The sequence below is a fragment of the Gorilla gorilla genome, chromosome 2 (genome assembly GCF_029281585.2).
Source record: "Gorilla gorilla gorilla isolate KB3781 chromosome 2, NHGRI_mGorGor1-v2.1_pri, whole genome shotgun sequence".
Classification (NCBI taxonomy): Eukaryota; Metazoa; Chordata; class Mammalia; order Primates; family Hominidae; genus Gorilla; species Gorilla gorilla.
Window position 1 is genome coordinate 67,001,438 of NC_086017.1, and position 27,919 is coordinate 67,029,356.

The 27,919-nt window shown below is 45.1% G+C and overlaps 1 protein-coding gene across 1 annotated transcript in view; it reads right to left on the bottom strand.

The window, feature by feature from the left end:
- IL17RD (interleukin 17 receptor D) overlaps positions 1 to 27,551 on the bottom strand; it is a 75,094-nt gene extending 47,543 nt beyond the window's left edge. The window contains exon 1 of the mRNA XM_031009730.3: positions 27,328 to 27,551. Within this exon, the coding sequence (XP_030865590.3) occupies positions 27,328 to 27,453 (126 nt within the window). The 5' untranslated portion in view covers positions 27,454 to 27,551. The remainder of the gene's footprint in view (positions 1 to 27,327) is intronic.
- Between the last annotated feature and the right edge of the window lie 368 nt (positions 27,552 to 27,919).

Below are 27,919 nucleotides of genomic sequence, written 5' to 3' on the forward strand. Positions count from 1 at the left end.
GAAAAACTTTTGGTATTAGGTTAGTGCCACAGAGGCCTAAGTTGGGAGTCTCTAACCTTCCCCTGTTGCTCTTACACGCCTTGACTTTCCTGTCTGTACTCAGAGTAAACCAGTGTCATGCTTCCAAACAGAGCTCACTAAATACTAAAGAGATAAGAAGACTCAAAGCAAAGGCCCTTTGTTAGCTTTTACCAAATCTTCATCAACTTCCCTACAGATCAAGACCACTAAAAACAATCTTTAAAAATTTGACATTGGCACAAAAGGACAGAAAGGACAATACTGTATGACTACATTTATATGTGGTATTTAGAGCAGTCAAATTCATAGAGACATGAATAGAGATAGCCAGGGGCTGCAGGGAGAGGAGAATGGGGAGTTATTGTTTAATGGTTATGGAATTTCCATTTAGGAAGGTGAAAAAGTTCTACAGGTGGATGGTGGTGATGGTTGCAAAACATTGTGAATTTACTTAAAAATCTTTGAACTGTACATTTAAAATGGTTAAAGTGGTAAATTTTATGTTATGTGTATTTCAACACAATAAAGAAAAAACAAAACAAACAAACAAAAAACATTAAAGGAAACTGAACCAGGAAAGGAATGATAACAACAAAACAGTGTTAGGGCCACATATGCAGGAAGAACTAGAGACTACAGGGTGGAAGACTGGAGCGAGGTAGACCAGATAGCCAGCAACTGCAGCAGTCCACATATAACATGACAGGGACAGCAATGTACTGATGAGGATCAAAGGACAGGTCTGAGAGGCATTTTTAAGGAAAAAATTGCAGGACTTGGTGACAAATACAATACAGAGGTGATGGTGAAATATTCAAAGGTGACCTGCAGGCTCTTATTTGGGGAAGTCGGAAGATAGTGATTTTAAGGCAATAACGAGAATACTGGGGGCCAGGTGCGGTGGCTCACACCTGTAATCCCAGCACTTTGGGATGCCAAGGCAGGCAGATCACCTGAGGTTGAGAGCTCGAGACCAGCCTGACCAACATGAAGAAACCCCGTCTCTACTAAAAAAATACAAAAAATTAGCTGGGCATGGTGGTGCATGCCTGTAACCCCAGCTACTCAGGAGGCTGAGGCAGGAGAATAGCTTCAACCCGGGAGGCAGAGGTTGCAGTGAGCTGAGATTGCACCATTGCACTCCAGCCTGGGCAACAGGAGCAAAACTCCATCTCAAAAAAAAAAAAAAAAAAAGAGAACACTGGGGAAAGAGAGTCTTTTTTTTAAAAGTAGGCTGCAGAAAAACAGTGAAAGTGAGGTGCCTACTATCTTTTTACAATATCATATATTTTGGGGGGAGGGGAAAAATGCAGGATTAAAAGGCAGGACGTCATGTATGACGGCATGCCACAGAAACTTAAGGACAGATAGGCTAATTCATAAGAGGTATACAAAATTAACAGAAAGTGTAAAAAAATAACAAAAAGCCAGGAATTGGGCTTTGTGAGACTACCCATAGTTAGGGCATGCACGGAGGAAAAAGAAGATTGAAAAAGTGAGTTTGGCAAAGTAGGAGAATGAAATACAGTTAAAATAAAGAATATTAAACAGGCTACGGGTAAAAGAATGTCAAGATGGATGTTTTCAACATGAAAACCATCTTTTTAAATGCTTTTTAAACTTTTTCCTATGTTTAAATTTTTTATTTTGAATTTTTGTGTAATTTTGAACTGAATGTGAATTTGAGTGTGAATATTATATATACAAATAAGTGTATATTATTTATGGGGTACATGCAATGAAAATTTCCTTTTTTCTTTTTTTTTTTGAGACGGGGTCTTGCTCTGTCTCCCAGGCTTTAGTGCAGTGGCATGATCTCAGCTCACTGCAGCCTCTGCCCCCTGGTTCCAGTGATTCTCCTGCCTCAGCCTCCTGGGTAGCTGGGAGTACAGGCATGTGCCACCACGCCTGGCTAATTTTTGTATTTTTAGTAGAGACAGGGTTTCACCATGTTGGCCAGGCTGGCCTCGAACTCCTGACCTCAGGTGATCCGCCCACCTCAGCCTTCCTCCAAAAGTGCTAGGATTACAGGCGTGAGCCACCTCGCCTGGCTGAAAACCTTTTTGATTACACAAATCTCTGAGCAAATAATTATACTGCTAGATCACTTAAAATAGCTCCTCCATATTAATTCCTAAGTTTTCTGCTGTTATTCAAACTCAAATCCTAGTTTTACAGGAAAAATAAAAAACATATTATTAGGACCATTTAAATCAAATGTTTTCATATGTTTAAAACTTAAAAAAAAAAAAAAATCTGGCCCTGGAAAAAGGTACTGAAAAGACTGCTAGTTCACTGTCAGGCTTCTGCATAAAGATACCGAGCCAGGCACCTTAGAGTCAAGGCTGTGCTCAGAGCTCACAATTCTGCCAGACAGCCCTCTAATCTCCCACATTATGGAGAAGAACACAGAGAACCCATGTCTTGATGTTCCCCAAGATCTGCTCAGCACTTTACAGTTTGAACCACTGTTAAAATATACCTTTTTGCAGTTTTTGAAACAATGCTACATGGAAAATGTAGAGACTACCAACACTGAACTACGAGCTCTAAATCAGGTCATTTTTTTTTTAACCAGATACTCCTAACCAACTGGTCTAAGAGCTAGCATTTAGAATAACTGGCAATTTCCCAGAACTCAAAGAGAAATAAAAGTTCAAAAGATTGGCTAGAACGGTATCAGTAGGACTCAAAGTTATCGAATTAGATTTCAATTCAGGCAAACCATTTTTGTTAAAAGCTCACAAAAATGGTGAATGTTTGCATGACGGCACTAATACAAGTATTAATTTTCAGACCATCCTGTTTTGGGCATTATTCAACATTTGCTGCCATTTGACAGATGTACATCCATAGCCCCGAAAGGCTTAGTGGGTCAGTTTTGGCATCATGGCTAACAACTTTCTTTCTCAAAAGTAATGTAGAAAAGCTGAGGTGTGGTCATCTCTGAAATTTGATTGATCTCTGAGATGAGGTCTACTCTGGGAATATTATACCTCTAGAGTTTATTTCCAGACACCCAGAACAGGTCTAGGGAAAGTAATATTCTAGGAAACAGTAACTATTACACTGGTTCAATGCTTATCACTAATGAACATTTATTATGCAGTAGCAGAGCTGTGACTGACCTTCACACTTTTTTTTTTTTTTTAAATTGGAGACAAGGTCTCACTCTGTTGCCCAGGCTGGAGTACAGTGGTACAATCATGGCTCACTGCAGCCTCGAACTCCTGGGCTCAAACGATCCTCTGCCTCAGCCTTCTAAGTAGCTGGGAGAACTACAGGCATGTACCATCATGCCTGGCTAATTTTTAAAAGTTCATTCTTTGTAGAGATGGGGTCTTGCTATGTTGCCCTGGCTGGGCTGAAACTCCTGGGCTCAAGCAATCCTCCTGCCTAAGCCTCCCAATGTGTTGGGATTACAGACGTGAGCCACAGCACCCAGCTGACCCTCATAACTTAACCACAGTACACTGATGTTTTCCTGACAATATAACTTTAATTAAAAAACATAATTTTTGAGGGCATAAAAAAGAACTTCTATAACCACCGGTCTGAACAGAACCATGTCATCTTACAAGTTACCCAAAATAGCAAATGTCTCTGTATTTCATCTTTAAAAGCTTGACACTCAGGACTTATTTTTCAGGGAATATGTAGCTATTTTTTGTATTGTTAGCAGTTTTCATTTCTGAGGGATGGAATAAACATTAAAATACTCTTTGTTCTCTAATGTATTGTTTGAATTAAAAATACTATATACAATTGAACATAATCCTGAGCAGAACAACTAGTGATTATTAAACATTAATTATTTGTCACTTCAGATTAGAAATTTTTGAAGGTCTATTTTTTGTACATTATCTGTATACACAAACTGCTAAATGTTATTAATATTTGTTATAGTAAACATTTCTGGGAGAAAAAAAAAGCTCGACACTCTAAGTTTCTTTTGCAATTCTCCCCATACTAGAACACCATGCCAACATCCTAATAAGACTGGTATTAATGAAAGATCAACCTCATTTTCTTGGCAACAATAGGCTTACAGAAGAATCACCTAAGAAAAAAACAAACACTATCTGATAAGGAAAAGATGGATTCTGTCTTCCACCGCAGGCCTTGGGCTCTCAGATCTGGAACACTGTTATCTGATTGTATCTGCACGGTTTTCACCAGAGGGCACTGCATGGTAGAGGAAGCAGAACAGAGGAACAAGGACCAAGAGCAGCCCCTGCCCCATTGCCTGAACACTCTTATAGCCACAGGAAAAAAAAAATTCAAAAAGGGACACACGGAGCCTTCCTAACTCTCCCTTTCCCACTGACACCAAAAATAACCAACCATAAACTTTTAGCACCTCTCAAAGACTTCAAGAGAGGCATAAAGGGCAAAGCTTCGGCCTAGCTAAAGATTTTCAAATCAGTGCAATTCCTTTCTTTACTGTTTTATTAAAATATGCAAGCACAGTACTTATAAACAAAGGAATCATTTCAGTTTTTGCTTGGAAAAATGGGAGCCAATACATTCCTTCTGGGAATTCAGGGTAAAAGTTTTACAAAAACAGTGTCCAGATGTGCTTAAAAATTCACTCTGTTCTTTCTTTTGTGGAGAAGTGGAGGGAGAAACAAAGGGTAGGAGAGACATTTTATTAAAAATTGAAACACATATTGGTTTTTCTTGGCTCACCCACTAACCTGCTCTCCACTGACAAACAAGGCGGGAACACCTGAGGCAGAAGCACGTGGCATCCCTCCCCCTCCAACCGCCCCGTCTGACCTCCCCCACTCCGGCCTCCTGGCAGGGAGACAGGGCCTGGCTGACCGCTGTGTTGGTGTCGCCAACCTGAGCCTCAGGAACTTCTCTAACTTCCAGAACGTCCTCAGTGACAAATGGTTCCACCAGGTGGTGATGAAAAGTTGGGCGGGGCTGGGGGGAGGTTGGTGGGAGGGAAGAGGAGACTTTGAAGGCCAAAAATTCTCAACTGAGAATCAAGCATTTCTTTATGAAAACCACCACCCTGGGGATAAAGCTTCATTTAAAAAAAAAAAAAAAAACTTTAAACTGGAATGTTTTGTCAACATCGCATCCCAGTTTTAACCTGGAAGCTTTGCTGAGATTTGAAGCTTCCTCAACCCAATGATTTCATTCCCAGAGTCCTTTTTAACCACAGAGAGATTTAAATAATCTGTTATAAAGTTTCCCTTCATTTTCAGAGGGGTTGATGCTGGCTCTGAGTAGTGAAGGTAAATGAGTGTTTCAAACGGAGCATAAATAAAGTAGACAGAGAATCAGGCATATATTATGAATAAAAAGATAATCCTAATAATAGTTTACATTATCACAAACCAAAGTTTATGTGAGCAGCTAAGCCCCCTTTCAAAGTAGAGAGCAGCTGCTGGTACGGCAGAGGAAAATGGTATGTCAAAAATTTGACCTACCTTAAAGTGTGTTTAACTCTGCTGTCAGCCACTGCTTCCTTCTGCCACCTTACACCAGGATGGAGGCAGGGGCAGTATCCTTTTTGAAGTATTTTGTTTGCACAGGCACAAAACTGTCTCAGTGCTGGAGGGACCTATCTCCACTCTGCCTTGATAATCTCGACAAAGGCTACGTCATTCTCATCAGTGATGAGGTAAAAACAGGGACTCCCTCAGAGGAGCCAGTCCTGAAGGTGCCCTGCTACTGCCTCCCTAGAGTGCGAGGAACATCTCCAGGGTCTACAGCCTCAGTCCCTGAAGGCTGCCAGTACCCCTATCAGAAGTAGGCAGGAGGCTGGGGAGCTGTGCTTACACACAAATCTGCCAAGTCACAAATCCCCTAGGCTTCATATGCACCCAAAAATGCTGGCCCCACATAAACCACTTTAATCCAAAGCCCTCAATGTGTGTGAGAGGAATATCTGTACTCAATAGGGTAATCCTGCCCTTCTTCATAGAGCTCCCAGGATGTGCAGAGTCCAGGGCCAGGCCCTAGGAAAATGAGTGCAATGTGCCTAGGGCAGTGATGTTCGGGTGGAAGAGACACACCCGGCTTTTCTGAGTGAAGGCGAGGGGGGCACATTCTGGAAGTGGTCAGCTTCACGTTTCCAAATTAGAACACAGCGTTACAACTCAAGTCAATTATTTGGAGTTCAATATTTCTGTACCTACAGGGGCAAGAGGCATATCAGAACTGTGGAAACAGTACACACCATTGGTCTCATTTTTCACTTTCCACAGATATTAGGCCCATTTCAAGATGTTCTCACCAGGAGCCAAGAGCTTTCTGCAAAGGTGGCTGAAGCTTCAATCAGCCCAGGGCTGAATGAGGGCAAAGAGCCCCTAGTAAACTGCTGCAGGTGGAGGCACTGGTTTCAACCACGGTCCCTTCCCAAAACAACTTGTCATCACTTCTGTCTAAGCTCAGTGTGCTTCCACGGGGTGTGACCCCTGGAGATAAGGTATTTCATCAAGTCAGCCTTGTTGGTGCCCTCATACTCTAGGGCCTGTTATCACACACAGTTGCCCTTTTGGTCTCTGAATGAGTGACCTGTTCCCTAGCCGCTCACCATCTCTTCCTCCTCTGGCTTGTGTCACAGACCCTGTGGAGGAGTCCATCTTCCTGACAGACTATCAGGCATTCTTGGTTCCTCTCCTGCTCACGACAGGATGCCAGTGCAAGCTATAACCTTATCTTCTTAAAGCTTATCTCTGTTTTTATCTTCTCTGTCTCCCTGGTCCCTTTAAGTCCACCCACCCATGTACTCTAAGTCCAGGATCTTCACTCTGGTGTATTAAGGGTAGTCCCAAACTCACCCTTGTGGAGGGGAAGGAATTGCTTTTACAGGGCTCTTCCAGAAATGTTCTTATCATATCCAGGGATCATCCCAGAGGACCTACTAAAACAATGCCACTTCAACCAGGGCAGGTGGACAATCACTCAGGATAAGTGTTCTTGGACTGAGAGGGAAACCCACAGAACAGCAATGCCTGCGTGAGAGGCAAGGACCTGTGGGTGGGGCGGGGCTCAGACAGGGTCCTTCTCCCCACTCTCTTCAACCAGAGCTGCTGCACTCTTATCTGCTTCATGTTGGGGTTCCCAGGAAGGAGTCATTTTTAAAAACAGGTGAGGAAGGTGTAGGTGTGTGTGTATGTGTGTATCACTATTCTGACTTCCAGCTTTCCTGACAAGAAGACAGCTTGGTGTAAATGGGAGTAAAGAGGGTAAAAAATGAACGACTCAGTTCTGCAATTACCCATATGCAGATCAACTGTCAAACAAACTATTTCTATATCTGTGGCTGCCTTTCTTCTGCCCTCGCCAACACCTAGCACAGTACCCAAATCCTCTCCAACCCAGACAGCTGCTGACAGAAAGGCCTCTGGGACTGTCAACACCCCAGTGTGATTCAGAGCTCCCAGGGAGTCTGAGGCGGTCCCCTTGTTTATGGATTCAGTGATTGATTGGGCCCTAAAAGCTCCTGGCCCAGAAGACTAAATGGGTTGTAATCAATCATTAACAATAGTGTTGATGTTAAAAATTGGGAGATGCACTGGGTCTTTGGCCATGTGGATGAGCTGGGTGATCACACGTGAAATTGTGAAGGATGAAGGCAGATGGAGACGTGGGCACCCTCCATGTACGCAAGCAACACAGGCACATCAAAAGTGACCAGCAGAGCCGACAGGCCACATTTTGCAAAAATAAAGCTGTGTCTCAATTTAAAAAATAAAAACTACATGTAGGACAAATGCTTTTCTTGTATTAGAGAAAGATCTGCAACAATGGCCAGAGGTTGGGTGTTCTTTCCCAAGTGAGATGAAAAACAGACACCCAGGTGCAAGAGGCAAGTGTCTAGGTAGCAAAAGAGGTGGGCAACTCAATAAGGACACGGAGTGGGTAGGACAGGACAATTACACCCTCTGAATTAAAGGTTCAAATCACCTCAATAAAAATAATAGTTAAAATCTTGAGAATAATTCTAGTGTAACTGTCCCACTTTACAGGTAGTAAGAAAACTGACAGCCTTATGGGTCACCTGCCCTGTCCATAGTCACAAGCAGTCAGCCTGAGATGCTCTCATCACACATGTCGCAGTGACCTCAATGAGACAGCCTAACCAGGGTGGCTTCTAGCCCAAGATCGGGATTTTTTTTAAACTCCAATAAAACAGAATTAACATATATTCTCTTTATGGGTAATGTGCGATCAATCCAAAGACTTTGGGGAAAGCGTGCGCGCACACACACACTCTCTCACGCACGCATGCGCACACACACACTGATGCACGCACGCGCACACACACACACACAAAGGAACAAAGGTTTGCTGGCTAAATTGGCAGTACAAATAGAATTTCCATGATAATATTCAGATTCAATTATTTTCATAATATGCTGGTAAGTCAGGAAGACTCACTAATCAATAATTCTTAGACTTACTAATCAATAATTATTTTAAATTCTTAAATTCTTATTTATTCACTTAAAACATCTTCCCTAACACTCTCTACTAAGCGACATTTCGCCCACACCTAGCTTTAATATTACTAGACTTAAAGGCACTAAAACATACTCAGAAGGTAAGTCACCAGGTGAAAGATTTAGTCCTTCTCTAATAAATCCAAAATCAAACAAGTATAAGCTACCACCAAAATAACAAAGGTAAAGAAAAATTATACTTAGGGCTGGGCGCGGTGGCTCACGCCTGTAATCCCAGCACTTTGGAAGGCCAAGGTGGGCAGATCACCTGTGGTTGGGAGTTCGAGACCAGCCTGATCAACATGAGAAACCCCATCTCTACTAAAAATACAAAATTAGCTGAGCGTGATGGTGCATGTCTGTAATCCCAGCTACTCAGGAGGCTGAAACAGGAGAATCGCTTGAACCCAGGAGGCAGAGGTTGCGGTGAGCCAAGATTACGCCACTGCACTCCAGCCTGGGTGACAGAGTGAGACTCCATCTCAAAAAAAAAAAAAGAAAAAAAAATTATATAAACGTCAATATTTCGTGTGCGTGTGAGAGGTTTTTTTTTTTTTTTTTAGATGGAGTCTCTGTCGCCCAGACTGGAGTGCAATGGCACAATCTTGACTCACTGCAACCTATGCCTCCTGGGTTCAAGCAATTATCCTGCCTCAGCTTCCCGAGCAGCTGGGATTACAGGTGCCCGACAACCATGCCCGGCTAATTTTTTTTTTTTTTTTTTGTATTTTTAGTAGAGACAGGGTTTCACCACATTGGCCAAGCTGGTCTCAAACTCCTGACCTCAGGTGATTCGTCCACCTTGGCCTCCCAAACTGATGGGATCATAGGCGTAACCCACCTGGCCGATAAATGTCAATATTATTAGGATGGAGAAGAATGAGTACATGCATACTGCTGATAAAAAGACTGCAGCCAGTCACTAAGCAGTTACCATGTGGCCAGGCACAGAGCTGGATGTTTTAAAAACAGTATCTTGCTTACATCTTAAAACAAACAACAACCCTGGGAGATGAACTATTAATAACACATTTTACAGATGAAGAAATAGCCTCGGGGAAAAAATTGCCCACGGTCTAAATAAATGGTAGCAAATGGTGGAGCTGGGATTCATGAAACAAACCTATTCTCTTCTCAAAACACAATTCCTCCCAGTAAACTGGTTCAGTCATTATACACGACAAGCTGGTAAACATGTATGAAATGAGAGCCACAAATCCTTTGACCCAGTAATTCCACTTTGGGGAATAAATGCCAAGGAAATAAACCAAAACGGCAAGGGAGATGGGCAGGTAACCCATCTGTATGAGGATGTTCATAGCAGCTTTGTAACAGTAATAACTTGGAAACAGCCCAAATGCCTCATCAAATGTGGGGTTAGGACTGGCAAAAAGGGGAGGGGAGCTTACTACATGAACATATCATATGGCCACTAAAAGTGACATGTCTGTGCACTACATCAATACATGGAAATATCTTTGGAAAACAAACATAAGTAAAAAATAACCATAAATAAATAAAACACATACAGTGATTATAGCAGCTATGCAACAAGATCTGTTTGTGTGTTCAAGGGTAGAAGAATCAGTATGTAATGGAGCTTAATACTCAGTAAGCTTCATTTTTCTTATAAGGTTGAAGTAACCGATTTGTAAAGGCAATACAAGGAAACACTCCTTAGAGATGTTATGATCCATCCAGGATGTTCTCTTCCTGATCGAAAGAAGTCAAGTTTTCATATAAAAAATAAAGAATGTCAGGCACGGTGGCTCACACCTGTAATCCCAGCTCTTTGGGAGGCCAAGGTGGGGGGGGGGGGGGCACATTGCTAGGTCAAGAGTTCAAGACCAGCCTGACCAACATGGTGAAACCCCGTCTCTACTAACACAAAAATTAGCCAGGTGTGGTGGCGCATGCCTGTAATCTCAGCTACTCAGGAGGCTGAGGCAGGAGAATCGCTTGAACCCAGAAGGCAGAGGTTGCAGTGAGCCAAGATGGCGCCACTGCACTCCAGCCTGGGCAACAGAGCAAGACTCCATCTCAAAAAAAAAAAAAAGAAAAAGAAAAAAGGAAAGAAGACCCACTAATTTTAAAGCTACCTCCCCATTTTTACGCTTTCAAGTCAGTCCTATTTTTAAATCAGATTAACAAAACCTCCAGTTATAAGACCATAGCTCACGAAATTTTTTGTTACCCATTTAGCAAATTTATTTAAGAACACATATGTTTACAAATTGGAACATTCTTTCTGCCACCATTTGGTTTGTACTAATAAAAGTCCACACTCCCTGAATCTCATTCTTTTATAACACATTTGGAAAAGTAACACTAAGATAACATAAATCAATGGGGGTAGAGGAGGTGGGTTTAGGAGCGTCTGAACACAAGCCAAGGTAAAGGTCATGTGCTCAAAGCATAAAGCAGGAAGTTTATGCCTAATTGCCTTTTTTATATGCTCTCCTTCCCCAAAAAGGAATACAATATGCCCACACAGATTCTTCATCACACTCTGTCTAGGGAGGCAGGTGGGCCCAGTGAAGCCCAGAACATCCCCATCTCTCTGCACTGGGCTCACCTGGCCCCTCTGATGGCTTCCTGTATATCCTATCACTGCAGAAGAATGGGAGCATAATTCAAGAGCATCCCAACTAACCTCTGCACCTTTTAAAATGAACAAGGTTGGAAGGTTGGGGAAGGAAGTGGGCCAAAGATGGTGCTATCTTTGGAGAAGAAAAAGCAGACTCCTGGCCAGGCGTGGTGGCTCACGCCTGTAGTCCTAGCACTTTGGGATGCCAAGGCGGGCCGATCATCTGAGGTCAGGGGTTCGAGACCAGCCCGGCCAACATGGTGAAAAATACAAAAATTAGCTGGGTGTGGTGGCACTTGTCTGTCATCCCAGCTACATGGGAGGCTGAGGCAGGAGAATCACTTGAACCCAGGAGGTGGAAGTTGAAGTGAGCTGAAATCACGCCATTACATTCTAGCCTGGGTGACAAGAGCGAAACTCCATCTCAAAAAAAAAAAGCAGATTCCTTCACTCGGCAGAATTGTCCTCTGCCTGGGCAGATCTCAGGTCAGTCTTCATCCCAAGGTTCCTTCTTCTCTGTACTTACCCATATTGGTAAGTCCTGTCCATGTTTCCATTTTACCCAATGTTTGGGATGACTTACTATTGTCCCTCAAGTATAAAGTACCACGGTGTGCATCCTGCACAGAGCCAAAGCTCCATGATATCACCATGTCTACCTTTGAGGGTGAGCTGTCCAATAGGGTAGCCTCTAGCCATGTGTGATGATTTAAATTTAAATTAAGTTTAAGTAAAATTAAAAATTCAGTTCGTTAGTTGTGCTAGCCACATTTCAGGTACTCAGTAGCCAAAAGTGGTTGATGGTTACTGAATTGAACGGTGCTGGGAAGAACATTTTTTGTCACAGAAAGTTCTGTTGGATAGCACTGGGCTAAAGAGTTTAGCACCTGCCCACGCCTGCCTCTGCAATAACAGATGACACTCTCTCATAGCTGGGCAGCTCTTCCCAGCTGTCACCAGGCACCACAGGCCACCTCAACTGACACCTAGATAACTCAGTTTCACCTGGGCAGCATATTTATTTTTATTTGCACAGTACAATTGACAGTTTTTGGTGTATGGGTCCACAAGTTATATGCATATATATGTATGTATCCACTGCTATAATCAGTATACAGAACAGTCCCATCAACCCAAAAAATTCCCTTGTACTGCCCCTTGGTAGTCAAGCCCTCCCTCCATCCCTCCAAAACCCTGGCAATCACTAATCTGGCAGCTTTTTTAAAAACTCAGATTCCTGGCCTTCCCCTGGAAATCCCACTTAAGCAGGTCTGGGGTGAGGCCCGGAATCTCCCCCCACTCCAAGAATGCTCCTCAGGTGATTCTGGTGTTCAGCCAGGTTTGGGAATCTTTGGGGTAATTGCCTAATCTGAGTTTAATTTAATTATCTCCAAAGTGCTGTCTAGTCTCGCTCTCTTTCCACCCCCCATTAGTTGCTTTGTTGCACATGGCAGCCGTCCATCTGAGACAGGGTGCTTGGAAGGCAGGGCAAGCCCGACTGCTGGGGGCACGGGCAGGGTAAGAACTCTGCAGCTCCGGTTTCTGGCAGAGAGAGGCCTCTCCGAGTCACATGGATTCTCATCTTAATCCCTTCCTGGCTCTTTGTGCCATGGAATCCTCATCTGGAAAAAAGGGAACCACATCAGAAATAATTGTCTACCTCCGAGGCTTGCTGGGAAGTGATGACTTAGGTAACATGTTCAAAGGCTGGGCAGTCAGGACGAAAGGTACACTATCCCGGATATGTCATCGCCTCACCAGATTTCCTCTGGATGGAACTCTCCTCACCCTATTTACTTGATGGATGTGAGAGATCGGGACTCAAATTACAATAAAATTGCAGACTTTTTGAAAATAAACAAAAACTCAAAATATTTTTTCCTCCTAAATTCATGATCCCAAGGGTGAGGTACCAAATTCCATTTTTAAAGAGGAATTCAGAAGAGTCAGCATCTTCTCAGAAAACCTCCTCCGCTCAGAAAGTAAACAATTACGAAGGGAGCCAAAACTTGAGTTTAGCCATTCTCCTCTGGCTTGCTCCTGCTCTGCCGAGGATTCCTGGAAAACACTTTGAAAAGTTTAAGATGATCAAAGAAAAGGCATGGCCAACACAAGAAATGCTATCATTTAATATCACATGTTTATTTAGCCCCTCCAAGCCAAAGAGGGAAGATTGTTTGAAAGGGAGAGAATGCCTGCTTAATCAACTAAAAATGCATTCATTACTATGCTATTCACTGCGGCTTTCCTGAAATCAGACACTTTTGCCCCTAGACCATAAGATTGAAGCGATTTGAAATGAAAATATTTCCTGTCCACTGCTTGCCAGTTTCTAGCCCCAGAGTGATATAACAGATGACATCCAGTACAATAAATGCTTTTATTAACCATAAATTTGAGACTGCTTTAGGGATTTGAAGTGTTGGGTTTCATGCTGAAAAAATGTAATGTTATCCACAGACCATCAGTGAGTAACAAAAACAGAGGCACAGGTTATGCTACTTTGATCAAATTATGGCAAAAAATTGTCTTTTGCATTTAAAATAGTAGTTGCATTCAGGGCATATCTTCAAGGAGCACCACAATAGTTTAATCATATGTCTTGGAGAGTTTCATGGAAATTCATCCTGAGTGCAAATTTATAGAACCAGCAGCTTCTGTTAAACAGATAGGAAGCTCAAAAGTGTTATGAGGCTAAGAGGGCTGAGAAATCAAAATACTAAGATGGGACCCCTAAATCAGGGTTTCTCAGTCTCAGCGCTATTTACATTTTAGGCCAGGTAATTCTTTGTCATGGAGGACTGACTTGTGCATTTCAAGATGTTTAGCAACATCCCTGAGCCCTTCCCATTGACTGCCAGGAGCAGCCTACCCCAGCTGTGACAACCAAAAATGTCTCCAGAAATTCCCCAAATCAAGGTTAAGGCTGCAGTAAGCTGTGATCACACCACTGCACTCAAGCCTGGTTGATAGAGACCCTGTCTCAAAACAAACAAACAAAAAAGAAATCCCCCAAATTCCCCCAATCAAAAACCACTGCTCTAAATCAAAGTCTAGGCTTGTTTAGCAAATGCTGCCTATGTTTGCTTCATCGGAAGGAAACGTCAGAGCCTGGGGAGCTGCGCAGCCTCAGTACTGTGCCCCCAGTGCCTCCTTCTACACAAAAATGGTTAACCCTGAGTGATTTCTGAAATCAAAAGCACCTTGCACTCCCTCTTCCACAAAACTAAAGGTAGCATAGCCATAGAAACGAGAACTCTCTCGGCTGTGACCAGAGCAAACGAGACCAAGCAAAGGCAAGCTGCCCCCCGCCCTCCACCAAAGCATACCCTCACCTGACCTTTGTGTCCAGCATGCATTCCAGCCCAGGAGCTCCGGCCCGCTGGGCAGAGGCTGCACACCATTCCTGCCAGCATCTAAATCGCTGCTTTCTGGCCTTTCACTGTCAGGCCACAGAGGGGACTGTGGACTTGGTGCCAGAAAAGAAAATGAAAAGCAAAGTTGAATCTCTGCAGACCATTCTCTGGATGCTGAATGTCCCACTATTACATCTCGGCATGACATTTCATGGCCAGCAGGGGAGGAGGCCCAGTCCTGAAAGTTGAACAAACGCCCGGCACACAGGCCTGCCTGCGCCCTCGTAGTCTCTCTGGACTTATGAATAAAAGATGGAGGTTTTGTCTCTGCTGTTTCCCTGGTACCCTGTAAGAATAACAACTTGTTGCTTTTTGACATTTTAACTTACTTTGAAAAATGACCAATATTAACTTTACATGTCTTGGCCCTTAAATCTGGAGTGGGGTAAAATGAAAGAAACAAAAGCCATGTAATTAGGTAGAAGATAATAATTCAAGTTAAACTAATGAAACTATCTGTAAGGGACTCTAATAAAATAATGTAGGTAACATGCAATCACAGAACTAAAAGGCTAGAAACTGACTTGGAGGATACGTTTTTAGTAAAGTAGCCTTTACTGGAAATAAAGTTCAATGTTTTCTTAGCACAAAGGAAAGAAATGGCTGAATTTTGGTGTGAGGAAGCAGTCAACCGTAAACCTGCCCCGGCCAAACACAGGTCTTTAATAGGAACTCATTCCCTGTCTCTGAGGGCGACATCTATAACTGCAACAAGCCCTTGTGAATAGCAAAAGCCTTGGGCATTCTTGAGAAATAGCACTCCTAATTTTGAGAGAGCGTGGTTGATTTCAAATAATCTTTAAGGAAAAAGTTTATTACAGGATAGCACAAATGACATCCTGCATTTCCTTAGACTCTCAATAAAGTAAAAGGGAAGGCTTAATGTGAAACACTGCATTTTTAAAAAGACAAATAACACAAGACTAAACTGGGTACTACTATTAGCATAGATCTCTAAATACAACAATTTCACACAGAAAAAACAAATTTTTCTTATTGCTAAAACTGCATCTACATTTGTTACCAGTTGATATGTAAAATCCAACAAAGTCACAATATCACCTTTAGAGGGGTCTTGTCAAAATATTTGAACCTATTCATGAGGAAACAATCAAAAATCCAAATTGTGTACACAAGTGGCCTTGACTCTTCAGAATGTGTAGGCTATAAAGGACCAAAAAATAGGTAGAGGAACTGTTCTGTATTAAAGGAGGCTAAAGAGACAGGACATCAAAAAGCAATGAGTGACCCTTCTCTGCCCCCTAGAATGTGATGCAGAAAGAAATTATGAATGACATTAAAAGGACAAGTGAGGTAAGTGTAGCAAAACGTTATGAATTGGTAACTTTAGACAAAGGGACAATGGGTGTTCACTTTACTGTTATTTCAATTCTTCTACAGATTGGAAAATTTTCAGAATACAAAGGATGGGAGAAAGAGCACAATAATGGGGAATCCCCATGTGGGGCTGTAAGGGACTCTAATATACAGGTGACTGTATTTTATACATTATATACATACATTTTACACACTATATACATTTATATTTACATTTTATACATTATATATACCTGTATTTTGTACAGATGACTAGCTGCCTGCTTGAGGGGTTGGGGGGTTGGGATGGCAACAACTTCATCTTCCTGTATCGTTTCAGAAAACGTATGCTCTAGGCAGGGCATGGTGGCTCATGTCTGTAATCCCAGCACTTTGCGAGGCCAAGGCAGGAGGACTGCTTGAGGCCAGGAGTTCGAGACTAGCCTGAGTAACACAGTGAAACTCTGTCTTAACAAAAAAAATGTAAAAAAATAGCCAAGCTTGGCGGCACACGCCTGTGGTCCCAGCTACTCAGGAGACTGGGCCAGGAGGATTGCTGGAGACCAGGAATTCAAGGCTGCAACGAGCTATAATTGCATGACTGCACTTTGGCCTGAGTGACAGAGTGAGACCTTGTCTCAAAAAAAAAATTATATATACATATATATACACACACAGACACATTCATACACGTCATAAATCCATTTAAAATCTCCTATATGCCTTTCCCTAAAACTCTTCTCCAGCAATTTACCATTCTCCCTCTCCTTTTTAGAACTCTTTAAAAGTTCGCTGGCCTGCTGCCCCCATTATCTACCCCCATCCTTTTTTAATGAGATAAAAGCAATGATTACACTAGTCTTGATCAACTCGAAAACCCTGTACTTTTTAAAATGTGTGACCCTTTAAGTAAAATAAGAAAGCTCAGTAGATGGGAAATGTGCTCAAGTGAAAAGATGTGGGAGGTAGAATTTGTCTCTCAATGACTTCAAAACCCAAGGAGAAGAACAATGAGAGGCGGCCTGTCCATAGCAGCACTATAGGGGCTGGTGACAGTCACCTTGGGCATGCCAGCACTGGGAACTCATAGCTCCAGAGGCCCTGAAGCAGTCTTCCGCCAGCACAACCAGATGTTACATTTTTTCTGCTTAATTTTGGTAAAACTCCATGACGTCCTTCTCAAATTAAAAAGGCAATGCCATTTTTTTTTTGTAAGCCACAGGAGCTATCTTTAGTGAAGCCTTCTAAGGATTTCATTAATTCATAGCCAGCCAACCAGGACTTTTCCCACAGTCTCCCACAAAAAAGCCCGGGAAGTCACTGATTGCTTGGCTGGATCTGAATATGAGCAGAGGTAAGATCAGAAATATCTAGTTCCTCCCACGGGGAGGCAAGGCATGAAAATCAAAGCCGGGCAAAAACTCATTTCCACAGCTGGCCGGCAAATCCGCAGCCCCGGAAAGAAGGCAAAGAGCACCTCTGATTATGGACAGACCTTCAAGTGGCTTCAGAAAATGAAATGCATTCACCACCAGAGGGGAACGAAGCAAACAAAAACGAGACCTGCACCTCTGTTAAGAAGACAAAGTTTCATACAAACTGAGGGCTGCTGCCAGGGAGTGAGATTTGTTCCGTTCACATCGTTTCAGAAAGTCCAAAACCGGGATGCTTAGTTACTGCTTAGCAGTAACTTTTCACATTTTTCTCATCCACAGCACAGGGTAAAGTGGACAGTCCAAGCAACCCCCTCAAGCAACAGACACTCGGCCAGGTGTGGCTCCCACACAACACCAGCCCACACTCTCCCTGTCATGAGTGGGAACCTGGCTTGAAGCCCAGCCTCTAACCAGTATGTGGCCCCTGGCAGGAGTGCCAATAACTGTGGTGTGAATGAATAAATTAAGCATATTTTTTATGCTACTCTCAGCACTAACTGCCACATGATTAGCCAATGTTAAGAAAGCAATTTCAGAGGAAATTTTTTTTTTTTTGAGACAGAGTCTCGCTGTGTTGCCCAGGCTGGAGTACAATGGCACGATCTTGGCTCACTGCAACCTCCGCCTCCTGGGTTCAAGTGATTCTCCAGCCTCAGTCTCCTGAGTAGCTAGGATTACAGGTGCACATCACCATACCCAGCTAATTTATGTATTTTTAGTAGAGACGGGGTTTCACCATGTTGGCCAGGCTGGTCTTGAACTCCTGACCTCAGGTGATCCGCCCGCCTTGGCCTCCCAAAATGCTGGGATTACAGGTATGAGCCACCACTCCTTGCCCAGAGGAACTTTTTATTACAGTTGCTTGACTGACATGTCACCTCCTCAGAGAGGCCATTGGAGAGTGTCTACCTGCAAACACCCATTGCTCTTATTGCCTCATTTTAATTTCCTGTAGAGTGCTTAGTCATTTAAGAAACATGTATGGAGAACCTACTATGTGCCAGGCACTGTTCTCGTGATGCAGAAGGGAACAAAACAGGTAAAGGCCCCACCCACATGGAGCTGACACTGCAATGGGGAAGAAGGATGGACAAGGAAAATACTATGTATGTCCCAAGGTGAAAAGTTCTGCAGAGAAAAAGTGAAGAAAAGAGGACAGTGAGCAGCAAGTTGCTATTGGAAAGAGCATGGTAAGGTCTGATACTTCATTATCCTATTTGTCTCCCCTACTAAAACCTAAGCTCTGGCCAGGCATGGTGGCTCATGTCTGTAAACCCAAGTGGGCAGATCGCTTGAGGCCAGGAATTCAAGACCAGCCTGGGCAACATAATAAAACCCCATCTCTACAAAAAATGTAAAAAATTAGCCAGGTTTGGTGGCACGTGCCTGTAGTCCCAGCTACTCGGGAGGCTGAGGTAGGAGAATTGCCTAAGCCTAGGAGTTCAAGACTGCAATAAGCTATGATCACGCCACTGCTGCACTCCAGCCTGGGTGACAGAGACCCTGTCTCTGGAAATAAAATAAAATCTAAGCTCTAGAAATCAGACCTAACACAGAGAACGCACCAATATTCCCTCAATGAATGAATGGCCACTGAGTGTCCCTCTTATCAAACCGTTCACCTGTTGGAGAAATCTTCCAAGCCTCACCACTTCTGACAGAACATACACAGGCAAACTTCAAGGTGCCCTGTTATCTAGTACCTATATCTTCAACCTTACCATCCCCCCACCAATGAGCCCCCTTCTCCAGCTTTGCCCACATCTTACTTTCTGCCCAAACTGTCCCCCCAGCGCCTGGGTCCGCTCACTGGTCAGGCCCTGCTCAAAGTCCCTTTGGTAAGACCTGTCTTCTTCATCTAAGCCTCCCACGAACCATTGAAATTCAATTTCTTCTTTATAAAAACATCAAATTTGTTTGTTTCTCAATGCATCACTGCAATGTTTGGACACGTTCTCATGAAATCTGGAGGGATGATGGGGTCGGCCAGGCTTTGTGGCACATGGGAAAGCTAGAGAGTGGTATGGAGAAGCCTCACAGAGAAAAGGGGGCCTCCACCAAAGCAGGGGAAACTGAGGCAGAGCAAGAAGCCAGAGATACTGGGAACCAACTGAGACATGGGCTAAAAAGCCAGAGTTCTAAAGTGGCCTCAGGCAGTTGAATGTCAACAAACTGCTTTTCACGGGGGCAGTTCTAGGATGAGGAGCAGCAGAAGCCCGTTCATGTTTCTCTGGAATGAGTAGGGAAGTGTGGAGAGAGGACGGGGAGTGCTCGGTACTGTGGCCCCAGAATCTCTTCCTGAATTTCCCTGTTGTCCAGGCCCCTACTCCTTTGTCTTGCTCCTGGCCCAGACAGGCAGCCACTATGGATGAGGGACTGGTCCCACAACTTAACACAGGGTGGCTGCTCAAAAAAAGGGTCTCCTGCCTCCTCACTCCAAATAAGTCTTTTTGAGCTTCAGATACTGAGCAGTTACAATAAATCCTAACCGTGTGAGTGCCTGTGCTCCACCCAGAGCAAATGTGCACACTCCAGAGGAAGGGGCCATAAACCGTCACTCAACAGAGACCACGCTCAGGCGGCGGACTGCTGCTACATTTGGTCCGTACTGCACTGCATTTTCCTCAGATAAAAGGGGGCCGTTTTGGGAGAGAAGAAACCAGAAATCACCCGGACAGAATAAAATCACAGGGGAAGGGTTTCTAAACCATATGGCCTATCTCAGGAAAACACACCTCTTCGTTCCAAGGAAGCCCTCCCTTTATCCCATCAACCCTCCCACTCTCGAGTAGAACAGTCCATCGCAGCACAGAAGTCTGGGGACACTGCCAGCATTTTTTAAAGGGTTACTATTCAATGGGGGGAAAAGATCTACAAAAATGACCAAACAGAACACTTGGAAAAACTCCTAGTTTTGAAGGCAATAAAGTACTTTTTACATCTGAAAAAAAGTTGTTATTTAAGGCCTAATCCCTCATGATTTCAAAAGGATTCATACGAAGTATTCATTTAATGTGTGAAATGTAAATATCCATCCAAACATTTTAATTAATGCTACCAATTTCCATTCCGTTTTCAAAGTTGATACTTGAATTTTATATGGCTTTTCTGGTACGTTCAAGCATGCTTCCCTACCATGTAGTAGTTTTAATGAAAAGCCTCATGATTAACGTCTATTAGATCAGGTATGGAATGAAGAAAGGTACTATAAAATTACAATTTACTAAGCTTCCAATAATACTTGCCATCTACTGCCCTTTCAAGTCTTAAGGTACCAGCCATATGCAAATAAGACATTTTAGCATTAGTTTTACCATAAAATGAATGCTTCTTAAATAAGCACAGTAGAGGTAGTTTTCATTTACACTATTAAATCAGAAAATTTATGAGCCCATTTCCGTTTTAGAAGAGAATTACATGTGTGTTCACATCACATCTTTATTTTGTCGTCCACCCAGTGATTTGTTGAGGACAGCTGGTACCTATTAAGTTCCCCCTTTAAATGCTGTAGCCTTAATCAGCTACATCCACCTTCCCCCAACATTTCCAAACAAGGAACCAAAGAAAAGGGAATCCATTTTTATCATGGATACTTTGAACAATGGAGTTGCAAACATCAATGTTAACAGTCTCTATTAGAAACTAGTTATTCGTTTTTTAGGCCACTTCACAAAAACATGGTACAAATGGAGTTTTTGTTATGTAGGTAATTTTTTAAATTGTTCAATTTTTAGTTTCCTGCCTGGTGTTATTAATTAAAAGCCTTCTTTTAATATATTGTTTGGGAAAGGATGAAGGAGTCTCCCCAGAGATATTCTTGGTATTATTTCAGCTACAGACTTCTTTCTTACTTGGACTTTTCAGCATATGACTGAACAGGTAGAATCTGCAAATAGAGAAAGCAGCAGGGTGTGGTTTTCTATGAACAGACAACATGCCCTTCCCAGACACCAAAGGGTTTCCAACTCACACAATGAGAAATTGTTGATTGGATTGCTTTAACCTGCCATATATAGATAAAACACACACTGACTTAATTTACAATGTTGATATCTCTTCTTTTTTTTTTTTTTTTAAAGACACATTTACATTTATGCACTCAGGACTTCAAGTGTGAATTCTGTTCAACAGACTAAATTCTGAGCAAGATAAGGGGCCATCTCAAAGATTCCCCCCTTGGATTTGTTTCCTCAAGACTGGCCCTAGCTTTAATCTGCAGTAAGACTATCTGTTTCAATAGGATGTGATCACTTGAGGGCTTGTGTCTTTTCAATCAGCCGGTGGCCCTGCCGGGTTTAGAGTGGCAGAGGGGAAGTGGCCTGTGGTTAAACAGAGGAAATACCAAGGCATTTTAATAGAGCAAATAGTCTCTTTACTTCCCACCGGGAAGAGCTTCAAAGGCTGTGGGCCCCGGAGGAGACAATGTGTTTCGGAGGCCATCAGTCACCTAATCGTGTGTCAGGCCCATTCAGAACATCCAAGCAGCCAAGACAAACACTGCCCAGGAGGACAATGCCTCCCACTGGCTGGGCAAGTCTGGCTGGCTGGAGATGGGGCCTGTAGCTCCAGCACAGACAGCCCCCCGGCTGACTGAGGGCAGGAGCTCTCCAAATTTGGGGGTAGATGGGAAATGGAAAAGATCTGGCTGCCAGGGCAGGGTGGCCAGAGAGAGGTCTGCTCTAAGGCCACTGCACCTCTCAACCTGTCAGGCTCCTGGAGATACCTGAGCCCTCTCCTCACCCCACATTCTTACAAATCAAGGGTGGAGGCTCAAGCTTCTAGAAGCCTAAAAACCCATCCATCAGAAGCAGGCTGAAGAGGCAGTGGGGGGCCAGGCACGGTGGCTCACGCCTGTAATCCCAGCACTTTGGGAGGCCAAGGTGGACAGATCATCTGAGATCAGGAGTTCGAGACCAGCCTGGCCAACATGGTGAAACCCTGTCTCTACTAAAAATACAAAAATTAGCTGGGTGTGGTGGTGGACGCCTGTAATCCCAACTACTCGGGAGGCTGAGGCAGGAGAATCACTTAAACCTGGGAGGCGGAGATTGCAGTGAGCTGAGATCATGCCACTGCACTCCAGCCTGGGCTCCAGAGCGAAACTCCGTCTCAAAAAAAGAGGCAGCGGGGAATGAAGGAGGACAATAAAATTGTTGATGGGATAGCCCCAGCAGGAGCAGACATCTGCTGGGGCACAGTATATAAAAAGTTCAGGGACAGAGAAAGAAAAAGCCTTGAAAGCTTTAAAAAAGAAAAAAAAAACATGTTTTAGGCCAAATGAAGCATGAAAAATACTTAAAAGCACTAGCAGTTCTTTCCTTTGTTGGGAAGTTGTAAGATTTGAACTGCTGAGAATCTGATTTGGATCCTGTGCTACTCCTTCCTGAGACTGTTTTCAGACAAACCCAGCTGTTCTAGGGAGGAACTCAGGGGAAGTGTCAAGTCCTCTTCACTCCAGGCCTCCTCATCTGCCCCAGGCCAGAGGCACCCATCCAAACTAGCTTCTCCCCCGCCCCGCTTCCCTGCTCCTCCCATCCTCACACTCCCCACCCAGCCTGACCCCTTTTATTGGTCAGGGCTCTGAGAAAGTCTTCACATTCTTCTCTAAGGCCAGTGACATAATTTAAAGCCAAACTCTGATTTTAAATGTTTAGAATGTGTGTTCTCCCCTTCTCTGGATTGTGGGACCCCTGTCCCCTAAAACAATAGGTCTCATCCTGGTTACAGCATGAGTATCCTCAAAAGAATTTGTTAAAAAGCCAATTCCTGGGTTCCACCTCACTCTCACTCTGATCCCATTAGCTTTCAATCTGCATTTTAACAAGCTCCTGAGGCAATTCTGATACTGGAAGGCCCAGGGTGTCACTTGGAGAAAAAGTTAACTGCTGGTCTCCTGGTCACCGAGCTATATGCCCAAGTTAATAACTAGCACAATGCCCCAGGCACTGCAGGGGCTTGGGGTTGGGTGGATGGGTGGGGTTGGGGAGAGAAGGGAGGGCTGCTCAAGAAAGATGGACATGGGCCAGAAGAGTTCCCAATTAACTAGGCAAAACAGGCTGGAAGAAAGCTTTGCACTGCTTATAAAAACGTCTCTCTAAAAAATGTATCCACCAGGACTGAGTAATTTTTTAACCAAGAATTCTGTAACAGACACAAGAGCATCTGTAACATGGACAACATGGCCATAGGATAGGCAGACCAGATGTGGGCTTAGGAGCCATGAGCTGCAAGTGAATGAAAATGCATCCAATTCAGAATCAAATAAACATGTCTGGGCCCACAGCCAAGGATAATTCTTGGATTGGACTTTTATCAGGAACCTAAATTTTAACCAGCTGGAACTTCTCTTTTCCAAGTACCACCCTATTCCTTCCTACCTTTTGTGATGAAGTATTTGCCTTAAATGGGAAACTTGCATTTCATTGTAAAGATGATGCCAGCATCCTGGCTTCCCAAATTCCTGAAGGAGCAGTGTTTTCTTGCAGGGGGAGTAGGAATTATGTTCCAGGGATAATAGACCAGAGAAGGTGGACCCCATTTAGGTAAGGAGGCAAGAAATGTTCCCTCCTCCCCCACTGCAGGAAAAGCCACTAAATACAAACCTGTGGGAGTAGATTCCTAACTCCTTATTCCATAAAAAGGCTTCTAGACCAGCAAGACAAGGGGAGGGAGAACTTCAGTATGAGTGACTGACACAATTAAAGTTATGAACCAAACTTGCTTCTAGTTGCAAACAAAACCATTCCACTCTAGAAGCAAGAGCCAGTGTAAATGAGGATGGTGGTCCCTCTGGAGGTTTTACAAATCATTACTTCTTTGCGAACACAGTATTTATCACTCAAAGAGCAACCTTACCTGGCAAGGACCCTAAGAGAATTTTTTTTAAGTAGTTGAGGAAGTGTGCCCACAACTCATTTCTAAAACACTGACCTATGTTCAAGATGGTATCAGCCTCTTAATTGCCCCACTAATAATGGAGAGGTTGTGAAACCTGACCACTTAAACCAGGCCAGCCCGTGGCTCCTCTGGGAGCAGCCCTGAAGGGTCTGTTAGCAGGGCTGCAGAGGGTTGGCTGGCTGCAGTCACCTTGCAAGTCTTGCATAAATACACATTCCTGCAAGGGCAAGGGTTCCTGAAACAAATATTCCCTGAAGATCAAGGGGGTCATTTGCTCAGCTCTGCTCCAGCACCCAAATCCAGTTTCTCAGGACTTGGTGCTGCACCTTGCTGCCCCCTCTCAGGTTCTGAGCATGGCCCAGGCCCACAGAAAGCCTCCTCTGATTTGCATCACATATAGTCAACCCTTATCCTTTTATGTTCCTACAGCCCCACTGTAAGCAACCTTAGAGCTGAGGCCAACATCTATGGACTAAGTACCTCTTATTTGGTAGGGGACCCAAACATGAATCAAATACTCTAGTCACTGTGTACCAGTACTTCCTAGCTGACTCCCTGACAGAGCAACTTCTAGAAGACATGACCTAGGGGGGTGTGGACAGGGACAATTTTTTGCAGAAGTGATGCTAGGGCCGAGAAAGGAAGCTGCAGAGGTGTAAAGGAACACAGGCAGGAACAGCATGTGCAAAGACAATGGACCTTGATGCCCTGATCTTTGCCTCTACTTCTTAAAATCTATCAGGAAATACAGGATTTAGCAGGAAGGCAGCAGGGTCTAATTTGGTTCAGCCAATATTTACAGGGCTCCGACGCCACCAAGATGAGGTTCAGTGCCTGGCTAAAGAAACTAGTCTGAAGACACAGAAGTGAACAAATACTGACAAAGCGGTCTGATGAGACTAAAGTGCAAGGACCTGCATGAGAAGGTAAAGCAAGGGGCATGGCATTCAGGAGGGCTTCCCTGAGGAGGTACCACCTGAACTGAGTCTTAAGCTAGGCAAGGAATTCTCAAGGGAGGAAAAGGCATCCTGGGAGGAGGGAAAAGCATGTCTTGGAAGCACAGAGGGCATCCATCCGGAGTTAGGAGCAGGATGAGAGGGGTAGGGGGTGAGGCTGGAAAGGGTGGGAATGCAAAGCATGTGGGGAAACTGGGTCCATGAAATCCACCAAGCAGCAAATCCAGGAGACAAGGAACCATGTATCAGCCTGGATGAGCCTGGAATCTGGAACATGGCCCAGAGGCCTCTACGATCGTCCAGGAGGGGAATGAGGATGACCCAAGGAAAGGATTGGTGGGGCCAAGGCAGGAGCAGCTGAGAAAAGTCACCCCCAACTAGGGGCTGTGGTGGAGAAAAGGTCAGCATGAGTGTGAGGTGACTGCGACAGAGCCACCATTTTATGAGGGTGCAGGTTTGGGAGAGGAGAACACACTCGCACAGGTAGAAGAAAATCACCAGCCTGGCTCCGTCGGGGCACTACCATACCCCACAGCACGAAAACTTCACGAGTTTTGTACAGTGGCATAAGAAGCCACCTTGGCAACTGCAGCAAAACAGTGAATCGGACTGATTTACCTACGCCATCACATGAACACTCAAAATAAAACGCCTGTGATATTGTAGTCATTCAAAAGCCAACAGGAGTCTAAATCCAAAATTCTAGTAGGATCCTTAAGTCAACACGAGATCCTCCTTGAGGAAACTTGCTAGCTACTAAAATTTTTTTAAACAATAAAACAAGAGCAGTGATGTTTTACTGAAATGGAACAGAGTAAGAAAATGTGATGCTTTACTCAACTAGGAAGGAATGACAGAGCCTAATGGGGCGGGGGGGAGGGGGTGGCGGGGGCGGAGGCAGAGCAGGGGTCATAGCTGTCTCCATAGCTTAGCTATTGAGTCTGAAGACATCCCAGCTGTCTGACTCACACCTGGTTTTCTGCACCACATTTCTTGGGACTGTGGGGCAAGTGCGCTTGGAGGCACCAGCCTGTGTGCCTAAGGGAGTGTTATGTCCTAGGTTTTGACTGTGCTGAGGCTGTTTAGAACCACCCAGAAGAGGCTGAGTCAACGTTCGCCTAAGCAAACCACTCCATACCTATCCCTCAGCCCAGCAATACTAAGGAAATTCTCATTTCATCCCATTTTTCATATGAAGAAATTGAGGCTCATGGCTCCCCAGGAGCAGAGCCAAGGTCATGTCCCTGCTGCCTGAGTGCAAAGCCTGCGTTTTCTCCACAAGCTTAAGGCCGTGAGTGCCCTGACGCCGGGCCCACCCTGGCCTCGGTGGGAGACTCGGGGCAGACGGACATCACCTCTGGGTTCTGGGGCCGCCCAAGGCCAGAAGCCCAGGTAGGGAGCAGGGAAGCTGAGAGGGGAATGGCAATCATCCGCGCCCATCGCCCAGACAGTGTCAAAGGAGCGCTCGGTTCCACGAAGACGGCTCAACGCACACGGCGAAAGTCTGGGCACCTCTCCAGTCTCGTCTCAGGCACCTCACCCAGATGACACCCACGCGGCCCTTTGGCGGAAAAATATCCGCAACTCGAAGCAGGGAAGGAGGATATCAGCCGCGAGACCTTCACAAGACGAAGGGCTGAACCGGGAGGCGAAGTTTCTCAGGAGGTCCCGGAGTCAGAGGAGGGGTAGGAGTGGGGTGACGGCCCCAGGCGAGGAGGAACAAAGCTACTAGGAGAGCGGGGCGCATCCCTCCCCGGTGCTCCAAGTCCCCTCTCCGGCCGCCCGGGCCTTAGCAGGGTTGTGGACTGAAAGTCCGGGAGAATACCCCCTCCCCTCTCCAAAGCGCAACCCGGTCCGGGTGGCTCGGGGGATCCCAGCCCGGGACACGCAGCCCTGGGACGAAGGAGGTCCCGGGCCAAGAACAAAGGGTGGGGCGCCCGGCCCAGCCCCGCCGCCCCTCACGCCCGCCCTCTGAATGGGACCCCGGCCGGCGGCCGCACCTCATTAGCAACACAAAGCCGGGGTCGGGCAGCCGCTTTCATCTCGGCCAGGGCCGGAGGACACGCGCCCGGGGAGGGAAACCAGGAGGATGCGCGGGAGGAGTGAGACCCAGGCCCGCCGCGGACCCCGCGAAGAGCAGAGAGGTTGGCATGGGCTCGCCTCCCCGCGAGCACCTGTGCGCACTGCGTCCCCCGCGAGTTGGCGACGGCAAGAAACCCGCCGCCCTCGCCTTACCCTCCAGCCACAGGTGTCGGCGCCCCGCGCGCGGCCGGACCCGCCAGCGGCCACAGCCAGCTGCGAGCCGTTGAGGCAGGCGTTGACCGTAAAGAAGACGGAGCAGAGCTGCAGCCACGGGGCCATGGCCGTGCGCTCGCCCAGCCAGGCCGTTCTCTGCGCCCCGGCCGCCCGCCGCTGGCCAGCCCCGAGTGGGCGGTGGCCGCGGCGGCCGCGAAGGGGACCGCACTGGGCATGCGTTGCCAGCCCGGGCCCCGCCCCCACCCTCAGTCCTCGTGTGCTGGCCCCGCCCCCACAGCCTGGCCCTCCAGTTGTGGCCCTGCCCCCGTAGACCACGCCCCCAAGCCCCCGCTGAGACTCTGGCAGCCGCAGTTTTTTCCCCCTCACTTAGTAGATCTTTTTTTAATCCAAAGGATTTGTCCAAGTGATGCTCACTCTATGCAAAACCTGAGGAAAACACAAAGAATGTAATAATAATAATTTTAATAATAATTTAATGAACACCTGCTATGTGCCAGACCCCTTTCTGTATACGCCCAACCACACAGGGAAGTGTATTATTGTTATCCCAGTTTTAGGAGCAGAAAAGTTA